Source organism: Carya illinoinensis, chromosome 7 (assembly GCF_018687715.1).
Source record: "Carya illinoinensis cultivar Pawnee chromosome 7, C.illinoinensisPawnee_v1, whole genome shotgun sequence".
NCBI classification, from domain to species: Eukaryota; Viridiplantae; Streptophyta; class Magnoliopsida; order Fagales; family Juglandaceae; genus Carya; species Carya illinoinensis.
This window is the reverse complement of record NC_056758.1, coordinates 23,516,078-23,536,010: the sequence shown is the minus strand read 5'-3', so window position 1 is coordinate 23,536,010 and position 19,933 is coordinate 23,516,078. Positions and strand designations below refer to the sequence as shown.

Genomic DNA, 19,933 nt, shown 5'->3' with positions numbered 1-19,933 from the left:
TGAAGCCAACTCTGAAAGAAAAAAGTCCAAAGAATGATTATTTATTCGAAGGATACTTGCAACATTGATTCAAATTGCTCCGGCCACATACTGAGTGCCCTACCATTTTTGTTTTCTATATGAGGAAGGCAAAGATTTTTACTTTTCCTCACTATTCCTCTTAAACGTGTATCCTTTATGAAGGGCTCATGGTGCCAATTGTAGGCCACAAATACATACTCGACAACATGTTTTAACTTACTTCCACCCTGTCCGCCTGCCCGCTCCAAAAAAAAAAAAAAAAGGACAAATAGAAAATTGGGGGAGAAGGCATATATAAAAAATGTTGGAAGATATCTGTATAGTATAAAAAGGACTAGTCAAATAATCTACTTGGGGATATAAAGGACACACAATCAATGTTCCAAATTTAAACTTACCTTCCTATTGTCTTCAATATAAGATCTGATGAAGTAGCGAGAATACTTCTCTTTGTCTTCATTAGATGCTAACATATTAATCATGTCTTGACCAACAGCAGCAGCACAAGATGGATCCGGGCATCGCAACATCAAACATCCAGGACCATCATTAATGGATGTGCTAATATAACCTGAAGCGGAAAACAAAAAGATGAAGATTGAAAAATAAATAAATAAATAAGCAAAATTAAATGAAATTGAAAATACATGAAGTCAACATCTGAGATGAATTCCTAGACAGGTATGAAATTATTCAAACGACATCAGTCTAAAATGCAAGTTCAGTAAAATATATTGGTGTGCAAAATTGAAGTTTTCATCTGCTCAATGTTATACCTCTCTGCCATGTTACAATAATTGAAACTAAAAACCCGCTTTTGCTCCCCACACCTAGATTAATAGATAAAAAGTGAGATAGGCTAGGAACGGGACACTGTGCTAACATTATATTTACAACCTCCAATAGAATTGTGACACGTATACTTTTCAAGAAGTGTAAAATAGAAGCAAATGCAGGTAATCAGTTCCCATGTACCTCCTCTCTCTCTCTCTCTCTCTCTCTCAAGCCGAAGCTCTCAATTTCTCTCACCTCTAAGTCGCGCTCCATCCCTCTCCCTCAAGCCATTGCAGTTGCTTCTCTCTGTCAAGACCGAAATGCCGCACTCGGTTCTCTCTCTTTGCATGGGTTTTGTTGCATTATATAAACATATACTGATAACCCCATCAGATCAACATCGCCATATTTGTCGAGGAAAAAGTAGTCTCAGCCATTAGCTTCCAGCATCGACGCACCGGTCTCTAAAGATAAAAATAAAAAGCACTGGCACACATCCGCTCACAACTCTGCCTTCATCTCTCTTCAGCATTGGTTGGTTGAAAGCGAGGGAATACTTCTGTTAACGGTAAATTTTTATTCTGGGTATTCGCTTATTTGGTTTGATAGAGTGTAAAGATTTTTTCTTTTTCTTGTTTGTCAAAGATTTACCAAAGTTTATTTATGTGAGAATTCATCATGGGATTGGTAGATTGTATTTGAGGAAGTAAAGGATTTAGGATCGGTTTCAAATTACTAAAGAGAGCAGGATCTTTATGGATGCTCCTCATAGTGATTTTGATGAGATACTTCAGAAGCGTGTCTTTTTTAAGTCGTTTATTGGATACAGTTGGGAGTTCTTTATGCCATTGTAGACTCATGTCTGCAGAATTCTCTCTCTCTCTCTCTCTCTCTCTCTCTCTCTCTCTCTCTCTCTCTCAATGCCTCTGATTTTTTTCTCTCTGCCTGGGTGGGCGTAAAACACATACACACCACATCCGAAGATCTATCGACCGAAAGGGAAAAGGTCTGGTTTTGCTCCTCTTAACTTGTAACCACTGTGAATGATGTGAAACACTTTTCTATTGAAGGGTGTAAAACACAACTACACACTAAGTCTGGTTTGAAGTTAAACCCATAAAAATTTAATAACTTCATACAAAAAGCACCCGCCTCCCACACGGTTAACCAACAATACATATCAAACAAATCAATGCTACTTTTCAATACATTTGATTCTTTCTCTCACAATATAGGTATAATCTATCGCTCGTTTGGAGAGAGATGATATGAGAATTTTGTGAATGGTAGTAAGATAGCTTGTGAATAGTAGTAAGATAGTTTGACTTGAGTATTTTTTGAATTTCGTGAAATGACAGAAAAATTTGAATAAAAAATATTATAAAGTTAAAATATTGTTAGAATATAATTTTATAATATTATTTTTGTTTGGAGATTTGAAAAAGTTGAATTGTTTTTTATTTTTTGTTTAAAAGCTTGGGAAAGTTGTAATGATTAGTTTGAAAAAGTGATAATGATTAGATTGAAAATTTTGGGATTTGAATTATGCTTGGAAAGGAGATGGGATGAGATGAGATGAGAATTTTGGAATGAAATTTACTTCCAGACAAGCCCTAAATCAACTTGAGAAAAACAATTGGCCTTCAAAAGTTGTACAAAGAGAAAAATAAACTGACAGGGAAAACTTATCGGTAACAGGGATGCCCAATCTAAAGAAGGATCCAAAAAGTGAATTGAATGTTGGATGACTCCTATCAGGCTTTTCAGTGGCGTAAATGAACTTGAATCAACTCTCAGTGTCTCATCTCTTTTCATGCAGATGACTCACTATTAATATTTTGCAGATGACACATTGTTATTCCATAAGGATGATCCAGAGCACTTCTGACATCTGCATTGTTTGTTCCTATCCTTTGATCCCGTTTCATGGTTGAAAGTCAATTTGACCAAATCCTGTCAGCAGCGTGTATTATATTAGGGTATTGGCACTATTCTTGGTTGTAGGGTGGCGTTGTTGCCCATGAAGTATTTGGGTCTCCCTCAATGGAAAAACAATCGACAAGGGCAGGGAGAATTTTATAAGTACATTAGATTTACGGTGAGAGATGGGTCAAAGTTATATTTAGACATGATAAGGAGATCAGACTCTAAAATTAGTTTATCCACAATTGTTCCAGACGTCCTGTTGTAGGGAGGCTTCAGTGGCTGAGTTTAACCAGCATACAAATGACATTCCACAATGAAGTATCCCCATTATCAAATCAGTATAGGATTGGGAAGTGGATTCTGCCTCTTCACTTCTAAACCTCCTGTATTTTCTCAAATTGAGGGAAAATTGGAAGAATAGTGTGGGATGGATTCATTCTAGCTCCCTTGGAAAGATAATAAAATGACCAAATTCAACAACCACGTTTTTCAGTGAACCCCATTCATTGAGATAGATTCCCGATGACCATAACCATTTTAAATAACACTTGCTAAGATCCTACCTAGTATTTCGCTACCTCAACTTTTTACACAATCATGAACCCTGTGGGCCACAAGTAAAAGCTCATTTTGGCAATTTTGTAGGCCAACTACAAACTATTCTCCCCCACTGAGCAGGCCAACATAAATCACAAGATTATAATTAAAATTATTAATTTTTCCAGTTATACCATTTTCTCAGTTCCCAAAATAGTAAACCCTTTAAAAAGAGAGACATGTTGAAAGATCAACTAGGGAAATCATTGTACAGATAAGCTGACTGCCATTAATAATATCCAGACTTGCTAACATCATATCACAGCTCATCATTGTGACATTCCAAGATGATTAGTAATTGAGAAGGCTGGCAGGATCCTATGCACAAGAAGCGAGGATATGCAAACTATGCTTTACATCTTATTTATAATGCATTCGACACTCATAATTCATAGACAACAAATAATTAAACTCAATTTTTCTATTTCTTCTGTAGAAGAAAATAGATTTTAAAAACTATTAGGACTCGTTTTGTGTAACCAAACCAAACTATCTCACCTCATCTCATCTCATATAATCATTACAACTTTTGCAAATTCCCACACAAAATATAATAAAAAATTCAACTTTTTAAAATCCCAAAACAAAACTAATATTAAACAAAATTTTATTCAACTTTCAACAAAACATATCTCTGAACTACGTAACCAAATGGGGTTTAGACTTCGAAACAAAATTAAAGGCCACCTAGGCATTTTATTCGGATGAAAAAAATCAAACAATAATAAATCTAGATATGATCTTTAAGAAAGAACTCAACCAAAATGTGAAATTCAGGAAGACGGATAAATTATAATGGAGGTTGAAGAAAAGACGGAAACATGTTTAATGGTATCATTCAAAACGAAGACCTAATAGAGAATTTTGTGACTGGAAATCCTTTTGAAGTAGCGATAGGCTGTTGGGAATGCAAAAATCCTACTGGTCTGGTCTTTAGTTAAAAACGTATCTGCATAAAGAAAATTACTCAAACTGATGGGAAGAAGCAACAATCCCCCCACACTGTTCCACATAATTATAGTGGAGATGATAATTCTCATGGAAGTTATGTAGAGTGATGATGTAGTAGAACAAACCTGCCCAGCATGAATTACAAAATGGGTGACCACAAGCAACTGCCTGAATCCTATCACAAGGATAAGTATCAAAGCATATCCCACAAGTCAGCTGTCAATGCAAGAAAATATATAAGAAGAAAGTTATGATGAACAAAGTAGTGAACATCCCAGCTTTCAAGTAAAATGCCCACAAACTTGATTCACATAAAGTATGGACTGCTCACTTCTCTAGCATTTGGATATTCAACAACTGGTCTCTCCAATAAGCCAACAGCCCTTCGAACCTTCTCTTCATCCGCAAACCACTCATCATGCACTTTACTAACACTCCTGTAAATACAATGGATATAAAAATTCATCAGAATATCAGGGTACAATACAAAGCCCAAATAACCTAGGGCATATTGTATACAAACAATATGTGTGACCATGCAGATCTTTGATAATAAACCAAGGATAAGCTTTACTTGTACACTTAGACCTACAATTATAACTAAAAGCAACTAACAAATATGATTATAATGTTCTTCCAAAAGAAGTAAGAACCTTATAAGATAAGATCAGCTTTATATCAGTCAAGGCATTTTACCAATTATGGTAGCGGAGCAGTATGCTAGCCGCAACCTTTGTAATGGAAAGCACAGTGGCTACCCTCATAATATCATCCTCTTGTCGTTGGTGAATATCCATTTCACTCAAAATGGTATAGTTTTGCTACAACAAGAAACAAGGCACACTTAGGACAAAAATTTTAAAAATATAGGAAGGCAATAAAAGACATTTCTTCTTCTTGAGTATGCATGCACACGCCTATATATGTTACTTGTGGGAACCATGGTGTTTATGAACAATGAAATAGCAGAAGATACATACATCCACAGTAAAACCAAGAAATGTACACTTTTTGATTGATGATGACCTATAAATTACAAAAAAGTTCCACGACCTTTTTAATTTCAGTTTTGAATCCCAAGAGTGGGCCATACCCATGACTATAGTGGTAGATGAACATAAAATTATGGTCTGACATTCTACAAAGTAGTTGCAGCAAACAAACACAGTAGAATTTCTTTTGAACCTTGTGTCATTAATACTGCAAGCAGAGTGCTAACATATTAACATAAAAAGGTAGATCACCTGCTTTGAAATGGAGAAAAACCACAGATCACCAAATATCATTTCAGATAAGTAACATCCGCAGTGGTATTCCAGGATACCATGCATCAAAATTACATACAAGAACACAACCCGACTACCTGAGTTCACTATCATCTACAATAGAACATTCCATAGTAAACTCACATCATTAGGACATTCCACTCCAAGAACCACTTTTTGAAGCAAGCAGGCCTTGAAATTCATAAGCACTCAATAGAACATATTCTTATTCCACAGTTCAATGTAATTTCACGTTATCACTAAAACATATTCTCTCTCTCTTTGCACTTGGTTCCGATGAAATAATTTATCAAAAGATTTCTCATTTAATTGCACAGTTAGACTAGTAAATGGGAATCAAGCTGGGTACACATTGAAGCCAAGGAGCTGAGTTGTTGGCAATGGAAAGAATACCGATGAGCTGTTTCACATGGAAGAACTGGTATGGAGATGCTAATGAGAATGCTGAAAATGTTGGCACAGTCTGTATGTTCAAAGGATTTAGTGTTAAGTCCTCTAGGGTCGAAAAAATAATCTTCATAGCTCAAAGATGTTCCAACTGCCATGGTTGTTTTTTGGACCCAGAGGAATATGGAGGTGGTGATCGAAGAGGCCTCATCATCATAATGGTAGCAAAGATTGTTTTGGGATGGAAACAGTTCTTGAATGAACTTCAACCAGGAGCGGTCCTCTTCCAGAAATAGTGTGGTTGCAAAGATAGGGTTCAGGCGTCTTGGAAAGCCCATATGGAGCTGTATGGAGACGTAAAGTTGTTAAATATTTTTTTTTTTTATTGGCACCAGGTGTCCAGGTAGTGCACAGGCTCTCGGCAATAAGTTTCCTGCAAGTGCACCAATTCAAGGGAAAAATCTCCCAATTCGATGGCTCCTAGAAATTGTTTGCACCCAAGGGGATTGGAACCTTAGACCAAGGGGGAGCATACCCCTAAGCCCAAGGCCTTTACCACTCGAGCGCACCCCTAGGGGTTTCTAAAGTTGTTAAATCTCTGGAGTTAGAGAAGGTAAACCCTCATGATGAAGTGTTTATGGCATCACGGAAGATAGATTTTTGAGGAGTGTATGGGTGGGGACCAGAAAATGCCGATTGGCCAACAGACAGTTCACAAGTCCGCAAAAATTCAATAGGAAGCATTGGTACAAAGGAAATGTGGAGCCAGCTCTATGAAGGAACACAACATGATATGTACATCGAAGGATACTTGGATATTATCCCTATGAAAGGTTTGTTGATATATATATATATATATATATTTTATATAAGTAAGAAGTAAGTTTATTAGAAACGAATGTATAGACGAAGCCGATGTAAATGGGAAGTATACAGAAGAAAGCACCTAAATACATTCTAGGAAACATAAAGCAACATCAGAAAATCATGAACAGGAGCTCCATGAATCACTAAAGCAGAAAACCAAAACAACAAAGATTGCACAAAGAAATTCTAGAGTTGCTCCAAAGTATGCCCCTTGTCATTAAAACACCGCTTATTCCTTTCCATCCAAATGCGCCACATAAGACACAAAAGACCCATCTTTGAAGCCGCATCCACTGGAAAACAACCATGAAGTCCATTCCAACACGCAAGAAGATCAACCACTCTCAAATGCATCATCGCCCAAGCCAAGCAGATTCTACAAAACTTGCCATCCCACAAAGCCCTTGAAACCTCACAATGCAAGAGTAGATGATCCACAATTTCCCCATCCTTTTACACACGAAATACCAATCCATAACTATAACATCCAGCTTCCTTAAATTATCCAATGTCAAAATTTTCCCAAGATAGGCAGTCCAAATGAGAAAAGCAACTTTGGAAGGCACATGGCACATGAAACCTCCAAATACACTTCCAAGAAAAAGGAGGACAATTCTGAAAAGTCAACAGCTTATAATACAAATGAACTGTGAACTTTTTACACCCCTTGGACTTCCACAACATCCTAACCACATCGTTACCACCAAGCCTCAAAGAGTATAAAAAGCTGAAACTTCATCAATCTCCCAATCCTGAACAGCTCTAGTTAAGCAAATATCCCACTGAATTGAGCCATTAGAACGACAGAGCAAATCAGATACAGCAGCAAACCAATCTGAAGCCAATCGAAAGATGGCCAAAAACACACTATTGAGGGCTCAATCACCACACCATATGTCAAACCAGAAACGGATCATAGATTCCTCTTCAAGAGATAACTAACATGACTAACAAATCTCTCCTAGCCCTTTCTAATGAACTTCCAAAGACCCACACCATAAACCCCCCAAACTTCATTAGAACCCCCCCCCCCCCCCAAAAAAAAAAAAAAAAAAAAAAAAAAAAACACCCCCAAGCACTTCCATACTTCTGATCAATGACCTCCCTCCAAAGCGACTCCTTCTGATTGATATCTCCATAGTCACGAAAATCCTCAACTTACGAACCCCCAACCCTCCAACTGAAATCGGAGAACAAACTTTATTACAACTAACAATATGGAATTTAGTTTCCTCTCCCATACCAACCCATACAAAAACACGAAACAACTTCTCAATCTGGTTGGCCACTCTGCAGGCAATAGAAACAGTGGTAGAAAGTAAGTGGGGAGATTGAAAATGGTACTTTTAACAAAAGTAAGTCTGCCCCGTATAGATAAATATAGCCACTTCCAACCAGCCAACCTTTTCTCAACTTCCTCAACAACCCCACCCCAAATAGCACTAGCCTTACAGGTGCCCCCAACAGAAGGCACAAATATTTCAGAGGTAGAGAAGTAATTTTACAGCCCAACAAACTTGCCAAATTATTGATGCTACACACAATTCCCATTGGAACCATCTCCAACTTTCCAAGGTTCACCTTGAGGTCCAATACAGTTTCAAAACATAATAACACAGCCCTTAAGGCTTAAATCTAAACAAGATCTGCATCACAAAAAATGACTGTATCATCTGCGAAAAGAAGGTACAAAAGTGTAATAGACCCATTAATAGCATTACCAACTGATGAGTGTGCGAAAGTGCACTCTATATACCCTATTATTGGACTAAAATGCTAAAATGTGAATAGAAATCATAGGAATTAATGTGTATTCTTAAATTGAATTTCTATTTACGTTGGGATACTCCTAAGCAGTTTTTTTATGTCTAATTTCAGAGTTTATAAAAGAGCAAGTCAAGCCCAGTCAAATTCAAAGGAGGACATTCATGGGGTTTGAGAGCAATTTGGAAGAAAAGAAAAAGAAAAAAATCACAAAATGAAACCACAAGAAGTCCAAGTCCGAAATTCGCTAGGAGACAGTCTGGACATACTTTAGTCTTTTGACTGCATCTTTTTACTCATATATCGGATTGATGCGATTCTTGATGCATTGGAAAGCTATCTTAAAGGACTATAACTTTGTCTCAAATAAGGATTTCCAAATTCGAACTCCTGAAGGCTGTATGTGGCTGCCAAGATAAGTCCTAAAATTTAGGCGATTTTTTTATACGGAAATCAAGAGAACATTAGGGTTTCTTTCTTACCCTATATAAGCATATCATTAGCACGAAATGGAGAGGAGGAAGAGGCACAAGAGGCAGATCTGAAGAGAGGAGAAAATCACTTCCATGGCCACCGTTCGCTTCAGTTTTCTCTGGAGATTTTTGTTATCCATTATATTTATGGGTAACTAAATTCTCAAGTAGGGTTAGGAATGAACTTGCACATTAGATGGTATTTCTAATTTATTCTTAATTCATGTATTTGATTTTCAATTGCTAAAACTCTTTTGTTTTATCATTCTCAATTCATCGTTGATATTTTCTTCTCCGAATAATCATAGAATTTATTGTGTTTATGGATTCAGTCATGCTTTTTCTATTGAATGGATTAGTTCTTTGATTATGTTTGGATCAATTATTTATCTATATTGATTTAGTTTTTTGCTGCAATATCGCTTCTTGAGTATATTGTCGTCATTGGATTTTATCAATAGGGGTAGTAATTCACTTTTTTTAAAAGTGGTGAATGTTTTTTTCAAAGGTTTACATTTGATTTAAGTCTGGTTTATAAATCTATACCTTCCGATTGGAAATTGCGAGAATTGAGTTCCTAATTGAGTTATCCAATGAATTAAAAATAATTAAAATACCAGATTTGTGCAAGGGATTCCTGACGCTCTACTGTTTGTTAAATTTGAGTACTTTTTCTGTTAATCACTTTGCTTCACTTAAATTTACATTTAAAATTAATCTTTGTTCTCTATTACTTATTTAATATTTTTTCTTTAGTTTCTTTGTTCCTCTTGCTATTCTTTTAATTTGTCTCCCTGTGGAATTGACACCCCAAAGCTGTGCTACAACTACCGCGTTATTCTTTGGGCGTAATCAAATTTTGGCGCCGTTGCCGGGGAGACGGTAGAAGAATTGTGAGATAGTTTTTCTTTTCAACAGTTTGTAAAGGCGGTAACTTCGTTCCCTATTTTAGCTTGCTGCTTTTTTTTTTTTTTTTCTTTTTCTTTTTGCAGTTTTTTTTTAGTGTTGCATTTTTCTCTACCTTGCATGCACAGGTATAGAGACGCCTTGGGTCGGTTTGCTTGTAGACCTGTGTTAGAGTCAGAGTTTAATTTTTCTGATCATTTGTTTGATAATTCTTCTAATTCTGAGAAAATGAGTGAACACGAAGATCAACCCACTAGGACCCTTCAGGATTACCTCCACCCTACACGCACAGCCACACCATCATGCATCATGTTTCCAGCTAATTTTCGCCAATTGGATTTTAAAACAGGGATGATACAGTTACTCCCTACTTTTCATGGCTTAGAAAATGAAAATCCATATGTGCACATTAGGGAGTTTGAGGAAGTAGTTGCGACTTTTCATAGTCAAAATGCAACTGATGACATTGTGAGACTTAAGTTTTTTCCTTTCTCTTTGAAAGATAGAGCTAAGAGTTGGCTATACTCATTGAGACCACGATCTATTGGGTCATAGAATGAGATGACTCAGATCTTCTTTAATAAATACTTTCCCCAACATAAGACCAATGCTTTAAAAAGGCAAATCTCTACCTTTGTACAAAAGGATAGTGAGACTTTATATCAGTCTTGGGAGAGATTTAAGGAGCTATTAAGTATGTGTCCTCACCATGGATATGAGAATTGGCGCTTAATGAGCTATTTTTATGAGGGACTTACACCTAGAGAGCGTCAATTTGTGGAGATGATGTGTAATGGTGAGTTCTTACAGAAAGATCCTGATGAGGCCATAGAATACCTCAATGAGCTTGCTGAAAAAGCTCACACTTGGACTGGACCTAGTGCTACTGAAAGCACAAATAGGTCACGACCTGCAGGAAACCTAAATGGTGGTAGAATTTACCATCTCAGGGAAGAAGATAACCTAAAGGCTAAGGTTGAGATGCTCACTAGGGAGCTAGAGGTGTTGAAGAATAAAGACTTAAAGCAAACACACGTGGCTAATCATGCAGAGTCTTTTGGACGATGTTTTGTGTGTGGTGGGGTAGATCACCTTGCCCAAGAGTGTCCCACATTTGCTGAGATGAGAGGGATGTATGAGGAACAATGTAATACCTTAGGTATGTAAATGAAGCCTGTTGCACCTTTCTCTGATACCTACAATCCTGGGTGGCGTAATCACCCCAATTTTAGCTGAAAGTCTGAAAACCAGCCACCTGCACAACCCCCTAGATCATATTCTGCACCATATCATGCACCTTCATCTTCTAAGAGTCCTTTAGAAGACACTTTGCATGCTTTTATTGAGGCACAGAGTAAAACTAATCAAAAGTTTGAATCTTTGATTATGCAGGTTGTTGAAGAAAACAAAGAGATAAAGAGTCATATATCCAAGATAATGAGCTCCTTGAGTGTGAATGAGCGTGGCAAGTTTCCTTCTCAAGCTCAATCCGCACCCCAAGGTCAGCATATGGCACAAAAAAATTTAAAAGAAGTGAATGCCATTATGACAAGAAGTGGTAAGTCCTTACACATCCCAACAACTGATAAGCAAGAGGATGTTGAAGAGGAACAAAGCAATGATAGCACCGAGTTTCCCAAGGATGCCGAGGTAATCAAGAATCCAGTTAAGGTACCATTTCCTCAAGCTTTAAAATCTGGTATGCGAACTTTGGATCCTAGTAATGAAATCTTGAAGAACCTCAGGCAGGTAAAGATTAACCTTCCTCTTTTGCATGTTATTAAACAAGTTCCCACTTATGCAAAAGTTCTTAAAGATTTGTGTATAGTTAAGAGGAAGCACCATGTTAAGAAGACAGCATTTCTGACAGAGCAAGTTAGTGCTCTAATTGAGCAGCGAATTCCTCCTAAGTACAAGGATCCTGGTTGTCCAACCATTGCATGTAATATTGGGAATCATGAGTTTGGGCAAGCCTTGCTAGATCTAGGAGCTAGTGTTAATTTGATGTCTTATTCCATTTATTTGCAGCTTGGTTTGGGTGAAATTAAGCCTACTTCTGTCGTGCTTCAGTTGGCTGATCGTTCAATTAAGAAACCGAGGGGGATAGTTGAGGATATTTTGATCCAAATTGACAAGTTTTATTATCTTGTTGATTTCTTAATTTTGGACACTCAATCAGTTGTTGAGTCTAACTCTAAAATTCCTCTCATATTAGGTAGACCTTTCCTTGCTACGGCTAATGCACTTATAAATTGTAGGAATGGGTTGATGAAGTTATCTTTTGGAAACATGACCATGGAGGTCAACATTTTCCATATTGAGAAGCAGCCAACAGATGACGAGTGCCACCAAACGTATATGATTGATGCACTCATAAATAAGGGAGTTCACACAACTCATGATTTTGATCCCCTTGAATATTCCCTTGTGAATTCTGAGTTTAATACATCTGTTAGTGATTCATCTGATGTTATTGATATTTGTGCTGTTTTTATGAAACTCAGGATTATGGCACACAGGTTTGGCAACAGAAATTTGAGGAGTTGCCTAAGAAATGTAGAAAACAGATTCGTGTAAGTATGAAAGTACCAAGAGTTAAATTGAAATCTTTGCCTAAGTCTAAAGTCTATAAGGTTAAAATGAAAACGTTTCATGATAAAAATATTCTTAGGAAGAGATTTAAACCTAATGATCGAATATGCTTATATGATTTTGGATCTCACAAGCACAAAGGAAAACTTCGGTTTAGGTGCACTGACCCATTTCTAGTGAAAAATGTTTTTGTAAATGGGGCGGTAGAAATAGAAGATCCTAAGGATGGTCGGATCTTTAAAGTAAATGGTCAACGCCTTAAAATATTAATTGATAGGCAAGTTCCGGAAGTGGAAGACATTCCACTTGTGGATCCAGTCTATCAACCTTGACCACACCACCAAGGTATGTGTTTCTTTATTTATTTTGTTTTGCTTTGTTTTGTTTTTGTTTTTTTTTATTTTCTTTCTTTTCCTTTTTGTTTACTGTTGTTTTCTTTGTTTTTGATTGCAGGATAGTTTCATTTTGTCATTTCAGATTACCATCTTTGGTGTTTAGGGAGCTACCCACGTCACTCATCAGGTGTATTCTACCATTTTCAGTTACTCCCCATTCAATTTTGATTCTTAAACATTGAGGACAATGTTTCATTTAAGTTGGGGGGTGGTGGTGCAAATTCAGTTTTTAAAATGCTTGTTGGAACTCTGTGGCATATTTTCATGTGTCAAATTCAGTTTTTAAAATGCTTGTTGGAACTCTGTGGCATATTTTCATGTGTCAATTTTTTTTAATTTGCATCACACGTGCATCATTTTCACATGTGTACTCATTCTCATTCATAGCCATCTTCGTGAATTCATCAAACCCACCAGATCATTTTTTGCTTAAACATTCACAGAATCCTTAATGCACTTATCCAAGCTTTGTGGTAAGATGGTGGTTTGACACATGTAGCTAGAAAACTCTTTTGCTTAAGTTTTCATGTGAGTTTGGAGAGGATTGAGAGCATACAAATGCAGTAAATTGTGAGAAGCGTTCATTGATCTGTTGAATTGGGCACTTCTTTTGAGAATATCATTACATGGTTTGCAGTACAATGGTGGATATACTTGGGATATGACGAAGGTCAACTTAGGATTAACGTTTGAGCCTTTCAAGCTATCATTTCCATTATAGACCCCTAGTAGCCAACTTTGAGCCAATAAAACACTTGTAGCTTTTTCTTTTCATATGCCCATATCATCCACCAACCGAGAAACTTGACAGAAACTCCCCCCCACCCCCCACCAAAAAAAACAGCGGCCTCCATCATCTGTTGTTGATGAATTTAAAGAAGGAAATCAACAGCTGTTTTAAGAGATTGGATTTGTGCATGGATTAGGGCAACACTAGTTTGGTGAATGGATTAGATCCAAAGGCACAAATGCATAATTAAAGGTTAATCTATTTGAGGCTAGTTTGATCAGAGCACTTTTGAAGGGTCAAGTGCAAAAAGAGAAAAGTGAAAGCACATCAATGGATCAACAGGCCATGCTCTGAGTAGCCTAATCGAAAAATATGAGATCGGTCCATACATAAAGAAAAAGATAGAAAGGGGCAAAGGACTAGTAATAGGATCTCAGTTAATATGATTCAAGTTCAAGCCCAAACCCATGACTTCTCTAAAATAGAGGATCTCTAACTCGGTGATGGTGCCCCCTCCTCAGGAACGAAAGCTAAAACAGGTCAAGGCTTTTCAAACCAGGTTGTTGCCCATCAATACCTTTGTTGGCTTCTCCTGAGATCAACAATGGCCCAGCTCAAGTAGTAAAGGCCTTGGGCTTAAGGGTATGCTCCCCCCAGGTCTAAGGTTCAAATCCCACTGGGTGCAAACAATCTCTATAGGTCATCGGATTGGGGGATTTTATCATTGAATTATCAAGGTGCGTTTGAAGGAAACTCCTTGCCGAGGGCCTATGCACCCCCGAGATTACTCGGGGATGTTGTTCCTGGACACCTGGTGCCAATAAAAAAAAAAAAATGACACTTTTAAAGCTGATCGACCAACCTCCTTCCAAGCACAATGTCAGGCCTTTGTGAATGTGGCAAGGGATTCACCCATCCATGTTTCATGAATTTCCTTGATTACTTCTTAAATTCCGCATATGTTACTATTGAATGATCCACATGCTATATATATAGCATGTTTTCAAGGTTAAGCCTAAGGTCAAATTAAGTTATGTTTACAGCATGATGTGTTGTTTACTGAGTCTTTGACTCACTTTTTGTTTGTTTTTTGCGTTTTAATTTCTCAAGTGATGATGACATGGACATTGAGTAGGAGGGTCAGGAATAGATTTACTTTACTAGAGTCTTCAACCTTATTAATAAGTGCTATTGCCACATTAGTCTGATTTATTTTTACATCATTATGTTCTTATTTTATGTTTTATGAACCCTTTTCAAGTCAAGCTATTTTTATGATTCAACAAATGATACATTTTAAATTTTTTATGATGTCAAATTTCTTTATTAGGCGTAAAGTTATATAAGTAACATTCCTAACCTACGGGAAGGGGTGTAAAAAACTTGATTTTAGACCTTGCAGGTCTGCAATAGATATGGTTGTGGTGTTGCGCTATAGAGAGGGAAGCTTTGCTGGGCTTCGTGGTGGATGCAAAATATTATGGTGGCATGTAGGGGTTGGTCGGCCTTATGGTGTTGGTGTGAGGAAAGATATTGGGAGAGGGTGTAGCGCATCTCTCACCTCATGCGGCATGAGGTGGGTGAAGGGTCTAAAATCAGGTTTTAGCACGATGTGTGAATGTGGAGGCGCGCCCGGGCCCCAGGGGGGGGGGGGGGGGGGGTGGCGCGTGTGGACCAGCCTCTAAAGACTAGCTTCCTATAAAGTTTATGAGATCAGCCCAAAACTTTATAAGACCATCCCACAGTTAGGATTGTTTTTTTTTTTTTTCCCAAGATACTCCTTTAGTTTGAGACGAGGAGGTGGAGATCAAACATGTTCAATTCCATCCAAAAGGAGGATCATTGAGGTTAAATCTTTCTACAATGCACTTATTCTTCCAGTTGGCTTTCATTTTCCCTGGAAATGCATTTGGAGAAATAGGGAGCCTTCAATGGTAGCTTTTTCGCTAGCCACCTCAGATAAGATTCTCACAAAAAAAAACCCAAGGGGTTGGCCCAAGTGGTGAAAGCCTTGGTCTCAGGATATCACTCCCTTCAAGGTCCAAGGTTCAACACCTCATGGGTGCAAACAATCCTTTGGGGCCACACCCCTAGGGAAAAGCCATCGATTTAACCAATTCAGTGTATGGAAACTTTCCGAAGGTGAGGTGCACGGGACTGAGGTTTACTCTACAGGGGTGGGTCTGAATGGCCCTACCTTGGAGAGGTTCCCCGACAACCAGAAAAAAAAAAAAAAAAAAAAAAAAAAAAAAAAAAAAAAAATATCTCACAAAGGAAAATTTGAGAAAGCACATTTTAAGGTCAAATTGGTGCTCTCTAGCAAGCAATATGGGGAAAGCGTTAAGACACTCATACTTAGGTGTCACTCTTGTACATGTCCTATGAAAAAACTAGGCATACTTAAGCACAAATGTTGTTTAGATCCTAGGCACAAAGTGCAAAGCATAAGCATGCTACTGATAGTAAAGTGCATACTTTTAAAATTAAGTTATAACAAAAAAATGTTGATAAAACACAATAACAAAAGGTTTAAAAAGCAAAGTTATAATATATTTAGCCTGTTAGCTCAATTTATTAGTGTATTATGCAATTTGAAAATTCACAATATTAGATATTAATTAGATGATACCTTGGGAGGATGTAAAGCTAAGAATTGACAAATTAAATAAAATTAAAGAAATTTTAGCAAAACCCCTCTATGCTATAGGGTACTTAGGTTTAAGATCTTGTAACTTTTTGTTTTTCAAAAATAACTCCCTCATGGTATGAGTTAATTAAAAAAAAGGATCCTCTGTTAATTTTGTCATCCATCAATGTGACTCAAAAACACATGGCAACCTCACACATTTCCACATGTCAACTTTAATTTTTCTTAATAATTAAATTAAATCTTTTATAGAAAAAATAATAATAAATAAATATTTTTTTATATAGATAAAGTGTAAATAATAAAAATATTTTCATTTTAAAATATCAAACTTTTAAAAAAAATGGAAAGGTCATTTTGGTCACCCATGTGGTGGCCAAGCTTTAATTAAACGTAACATTTTATATAATTCTCTTGTGCTTTACTTAATATACTCATTGAAATTTCATGAATTTCTGGTATCATGACTCCCAGTGTACTTGGGCTTTGCCTATTTCTATGAATAAAACTTCTTGATTACCTACTTATCAAAAAAAAAAAAAACTTATTGATTGCCTATATAAAAAAAAATGAATTCCTGGTATCACTAAACTAGCACGCAAAGGTGATGCTCTTATATATGTCATGTATGCTTGTGATCTTTCCTATTCTTATGACTAGTAAAATTTTGCTTACCAATCAAAAATAAATATACACAATTTTTTTTTTTTTGCAAGTATAAATAGTATAAATATACACATATATGATAATTGGTAGCCAATCATCAAAACAAATTATTTGATAGCCAAAATCAAATTAAAGTACAAGGTTAAATCAAAATATACCAAGGAGGCCATGACCAAAATGGTCAAGAATTGTAGGTATTGACTGACTTCTACGCTAACATAAGCAATCATATACCTACCCATCTAGAAAGCCAACTTGGACTATTTTATTGAGTTCAAAGTGTAGATATCTCTGACAATGCAGTGAGATGGTACATAGATGACCTTCAATATTAAATATATACTTCAGAATATTTGTTATATCATTTTATGGGTCTTGAAATGATATTTTTTGCGCTTTAAGCTTACAAAAAAGCCTCAAACAGTGCACTTAAGCTCACTTCTGAAAATTTTCTTCGCATTTGGTAAGCAAAGCACTTAGGTCTAGGGGCTTTGCACTTAAGTGCACTTTTAACAACATTGGTTCTACACTTTTGGGATCAAGTGGATCATGCCTTAACAAGTAGTGAAGTTGTTGGCATGTGGGCAAGTCCTTGTGGCAAATCATAGAAATTTTGAAATTTGAAAGGGGGTCTTTGTGGTGCATTCGGTAAGAAAAAAATGCCCAAGCTTTTCAAGACAGTGAGAGAACTAAAACAGAATCAAAAGCAATAGTGTTCAGCACTCTTTGTGATTGGATGGGTGCTTACATAGCTCCCAATTCTCTAGCTTTCTAGATTTCAAAGAGTTTCGTTCTTTTTCTTCTTCTTTTCTTTTTTTTTATCAGTAATTAAGGATTTTATTGATATGAATAGAGATTGAAAGAATTTTTTTTTCTTTCTTCTTGATAGTTGGGTGTATCCTTTTTTACACTTCCTATGTACTAGGGTTGCGCCCCTCTGCACATCCAACAAAATTGCATTACAAAAAAATATATATATATTCATTTCCATGTACTTCATTAAAACTGTCCTATGAATTTAATAGCAATATCAACCCCAATTAACAGTACACTATAGAATATGACTCAAGACTTCTAATAATAACCTAATCAACATTATCACAACCAAAATAAAAGGGCTAAAATCTATAAAGAAAGGATCAATGTCCAAACGTTATCAATGCCCAAGCTAATAAAAATCCAACCAGCAATCAAATAATCTAAGCATTGTTGACACTATCACAAATCACAATTGCCCAAAACAAGTTAACCAAAAGTGGCATTACCACAACAAACTAGGCTTCAAGTTCAGATTAAACATATTCACCCCCAAAGGATTAAATTATTACAATTCCAACTAACCCAATACTAGAATCAATCAGAATTAACATCCACAATATATATAAAATCTTAAGATTCTGGAAAAATAAATTCTGATCATCCGAACCAAAATACAATGCCCAAATCGAGAAGAATTATCCTTAGTAGATCAAGCTCAAAATTATTATGATCCCTGTTAAAACCAGTAGAATTCATACTACAACGCAAGAAAAGCACAAATTTTTTTCTTTTGTATAGGTAAGAAAAACTTAAAAATTCTAAAAACGAATATTAATCCAATTCCGTAAAACGGTAGGAGAAACAGTACCGCAACAAAAAAGCTCAAAACTTTTTAGAGTGCCTATTAACCCAGTTCTCAAAATTAAGCGGCCCTAGCATTACCACAACTTAAACCTTCAAAATTCTGATAATCTCAAATCGGCAAGTACCAAGAATGAAACCGAATTAACTTTACCACAACCTAAAAGCTTAAAAATCTCATAAGCCAAATTGAACCCAGTGATCAAAGCCAAAGCCAATAACATTCCCACCACCAAAACACAAAAGGCACAAAACTTGAACAAATTAAGACACCTGGTGCCGGTGTGAGGCGATATCGTCGGAATCATCAGAAGCATTGTCGATGAACTCGTAATCTGCCACGTCAGCGTCATCGCTGTCGAAAGCAAAGGTGTTGGTAGTGCCATCGTCATCGCCGCCGCTGTAAAAGTCGTCTTCGTCATTGTCGACCGATACGACGTCCTGATCGTCGTCGTCGTGGGCGTCTTGCATGTCTAACTCATCCTCCGATTCCATTTTCGCGAGCTTTTTAGATTGGATTGGAATTTCACCGCAGAAGATTGGAAAATTTGGAACCCTAGAATTCGGGTACCTTTTGGGAATTAAAAAGGGAGGGGAGGGGAGGGGAGGGGAGGGGAGGGATGGACAGATATGAAGTATTGGGTGAAGGGGAGGGGCGAAACGGGGAAAGAAGTGGAGATTAGGCAGTGATGGACTTCGGGGTTTGATAATGGGAGAAATTAGGGAATTCGACGAGAGAGACGGTATAGGAGTTAAAAAAAAAAAAAGTATTTTATCCATGTCTTTTTTTTTTTTTTAATCTAATTATTATAATTTTTTAAAATTATAAATAATTTAAAATTTTAAAATAATAATATTATTATTTTAATAATATTTTATTCAACTTTTAACTTAACTTAATATCCAAATATTTCCTAACGAGAAAAGTATGGAATCCCCTAATTGATCATTCAATATTGTGTTGTCCATTAATTAACTTTTGTTATTGTTTAATTAAGTGAAAAATTATAACCTTAAATTAGTCTGTAGAGTATATTTAGTATTTACATAATATAATTTAATTTAAAATTTTAAATTATATAAATTAAATTTTACTATTTAAGTAATATAAATAGTGAATTAAAACAAGTTATTTTAAAATAAAATAACTCAGTTAATTAATTTTTGTAATTCCTATAGTGGTATAAGCAATTGAGCACATTATTTTGTTAATGGAATCGTATTTTATTTTTGTAAAAGAGATTGTCCCTTTAGAGATTATTTTGGTGGTTGAAAAAAGAAAGAAAATTTTTTGAAATGAGAAAGGGGATTTTTATTTTTTTTATAATTAT

General features: G+C 36.2%; 1 protein-coding gene and 1 non-coding gene across 3 annotated transcripts in view; both read right to left on the bottom strand.

The window, feature by feature from the left end:
- LOC122314768 (probable E3 ubiquitin-protein ligase ARI8) overlaps positions 1-19,303 on the bottom strand; it is a 35,386-nt gene extending 16,083 nt beyond the window's left edge. The window contains exons 1-5 of one of the 2 annotated variants that reach the window (XM_043130350.1): positions 18,876-19,303; positions 4,966-5,090; positions 4,601-4,706; positions 4,395-4,485; positions 420-592 (exon numbers count right to left, since the gene is read on the bottom strand). In XM_043130350.1, the coding sequence (XP_042986284.1) occupies positions 420-592; positions 4,395-4,485; positions 4,601-4,706; positions 4,966-5,090; positions 18,876-19,097 (717 nt within the window). In that variant the 5' untranslated portion in view covers positions 19,098-19,303. The remainder of the gene's footprint in view (positions 1-419; positions 593-4,394; positions 4,486-4,600; positions 4,707-4,965; positions 5,091-18,875) is intronic. The other variant, XM_043130351.1, reaches the window with a different exon arrangement.
- LOC122317588 lies at positions 10,561-10,668 on the bottom strand. The gene has a single exon (XR_006244516.1). It is a non-coding gene; the product is annotated as a small nucleolar RNA R71 (small nucleolar RNA).
- Positions 19,304-19,933: the final 630 nt, after the last annotated feature.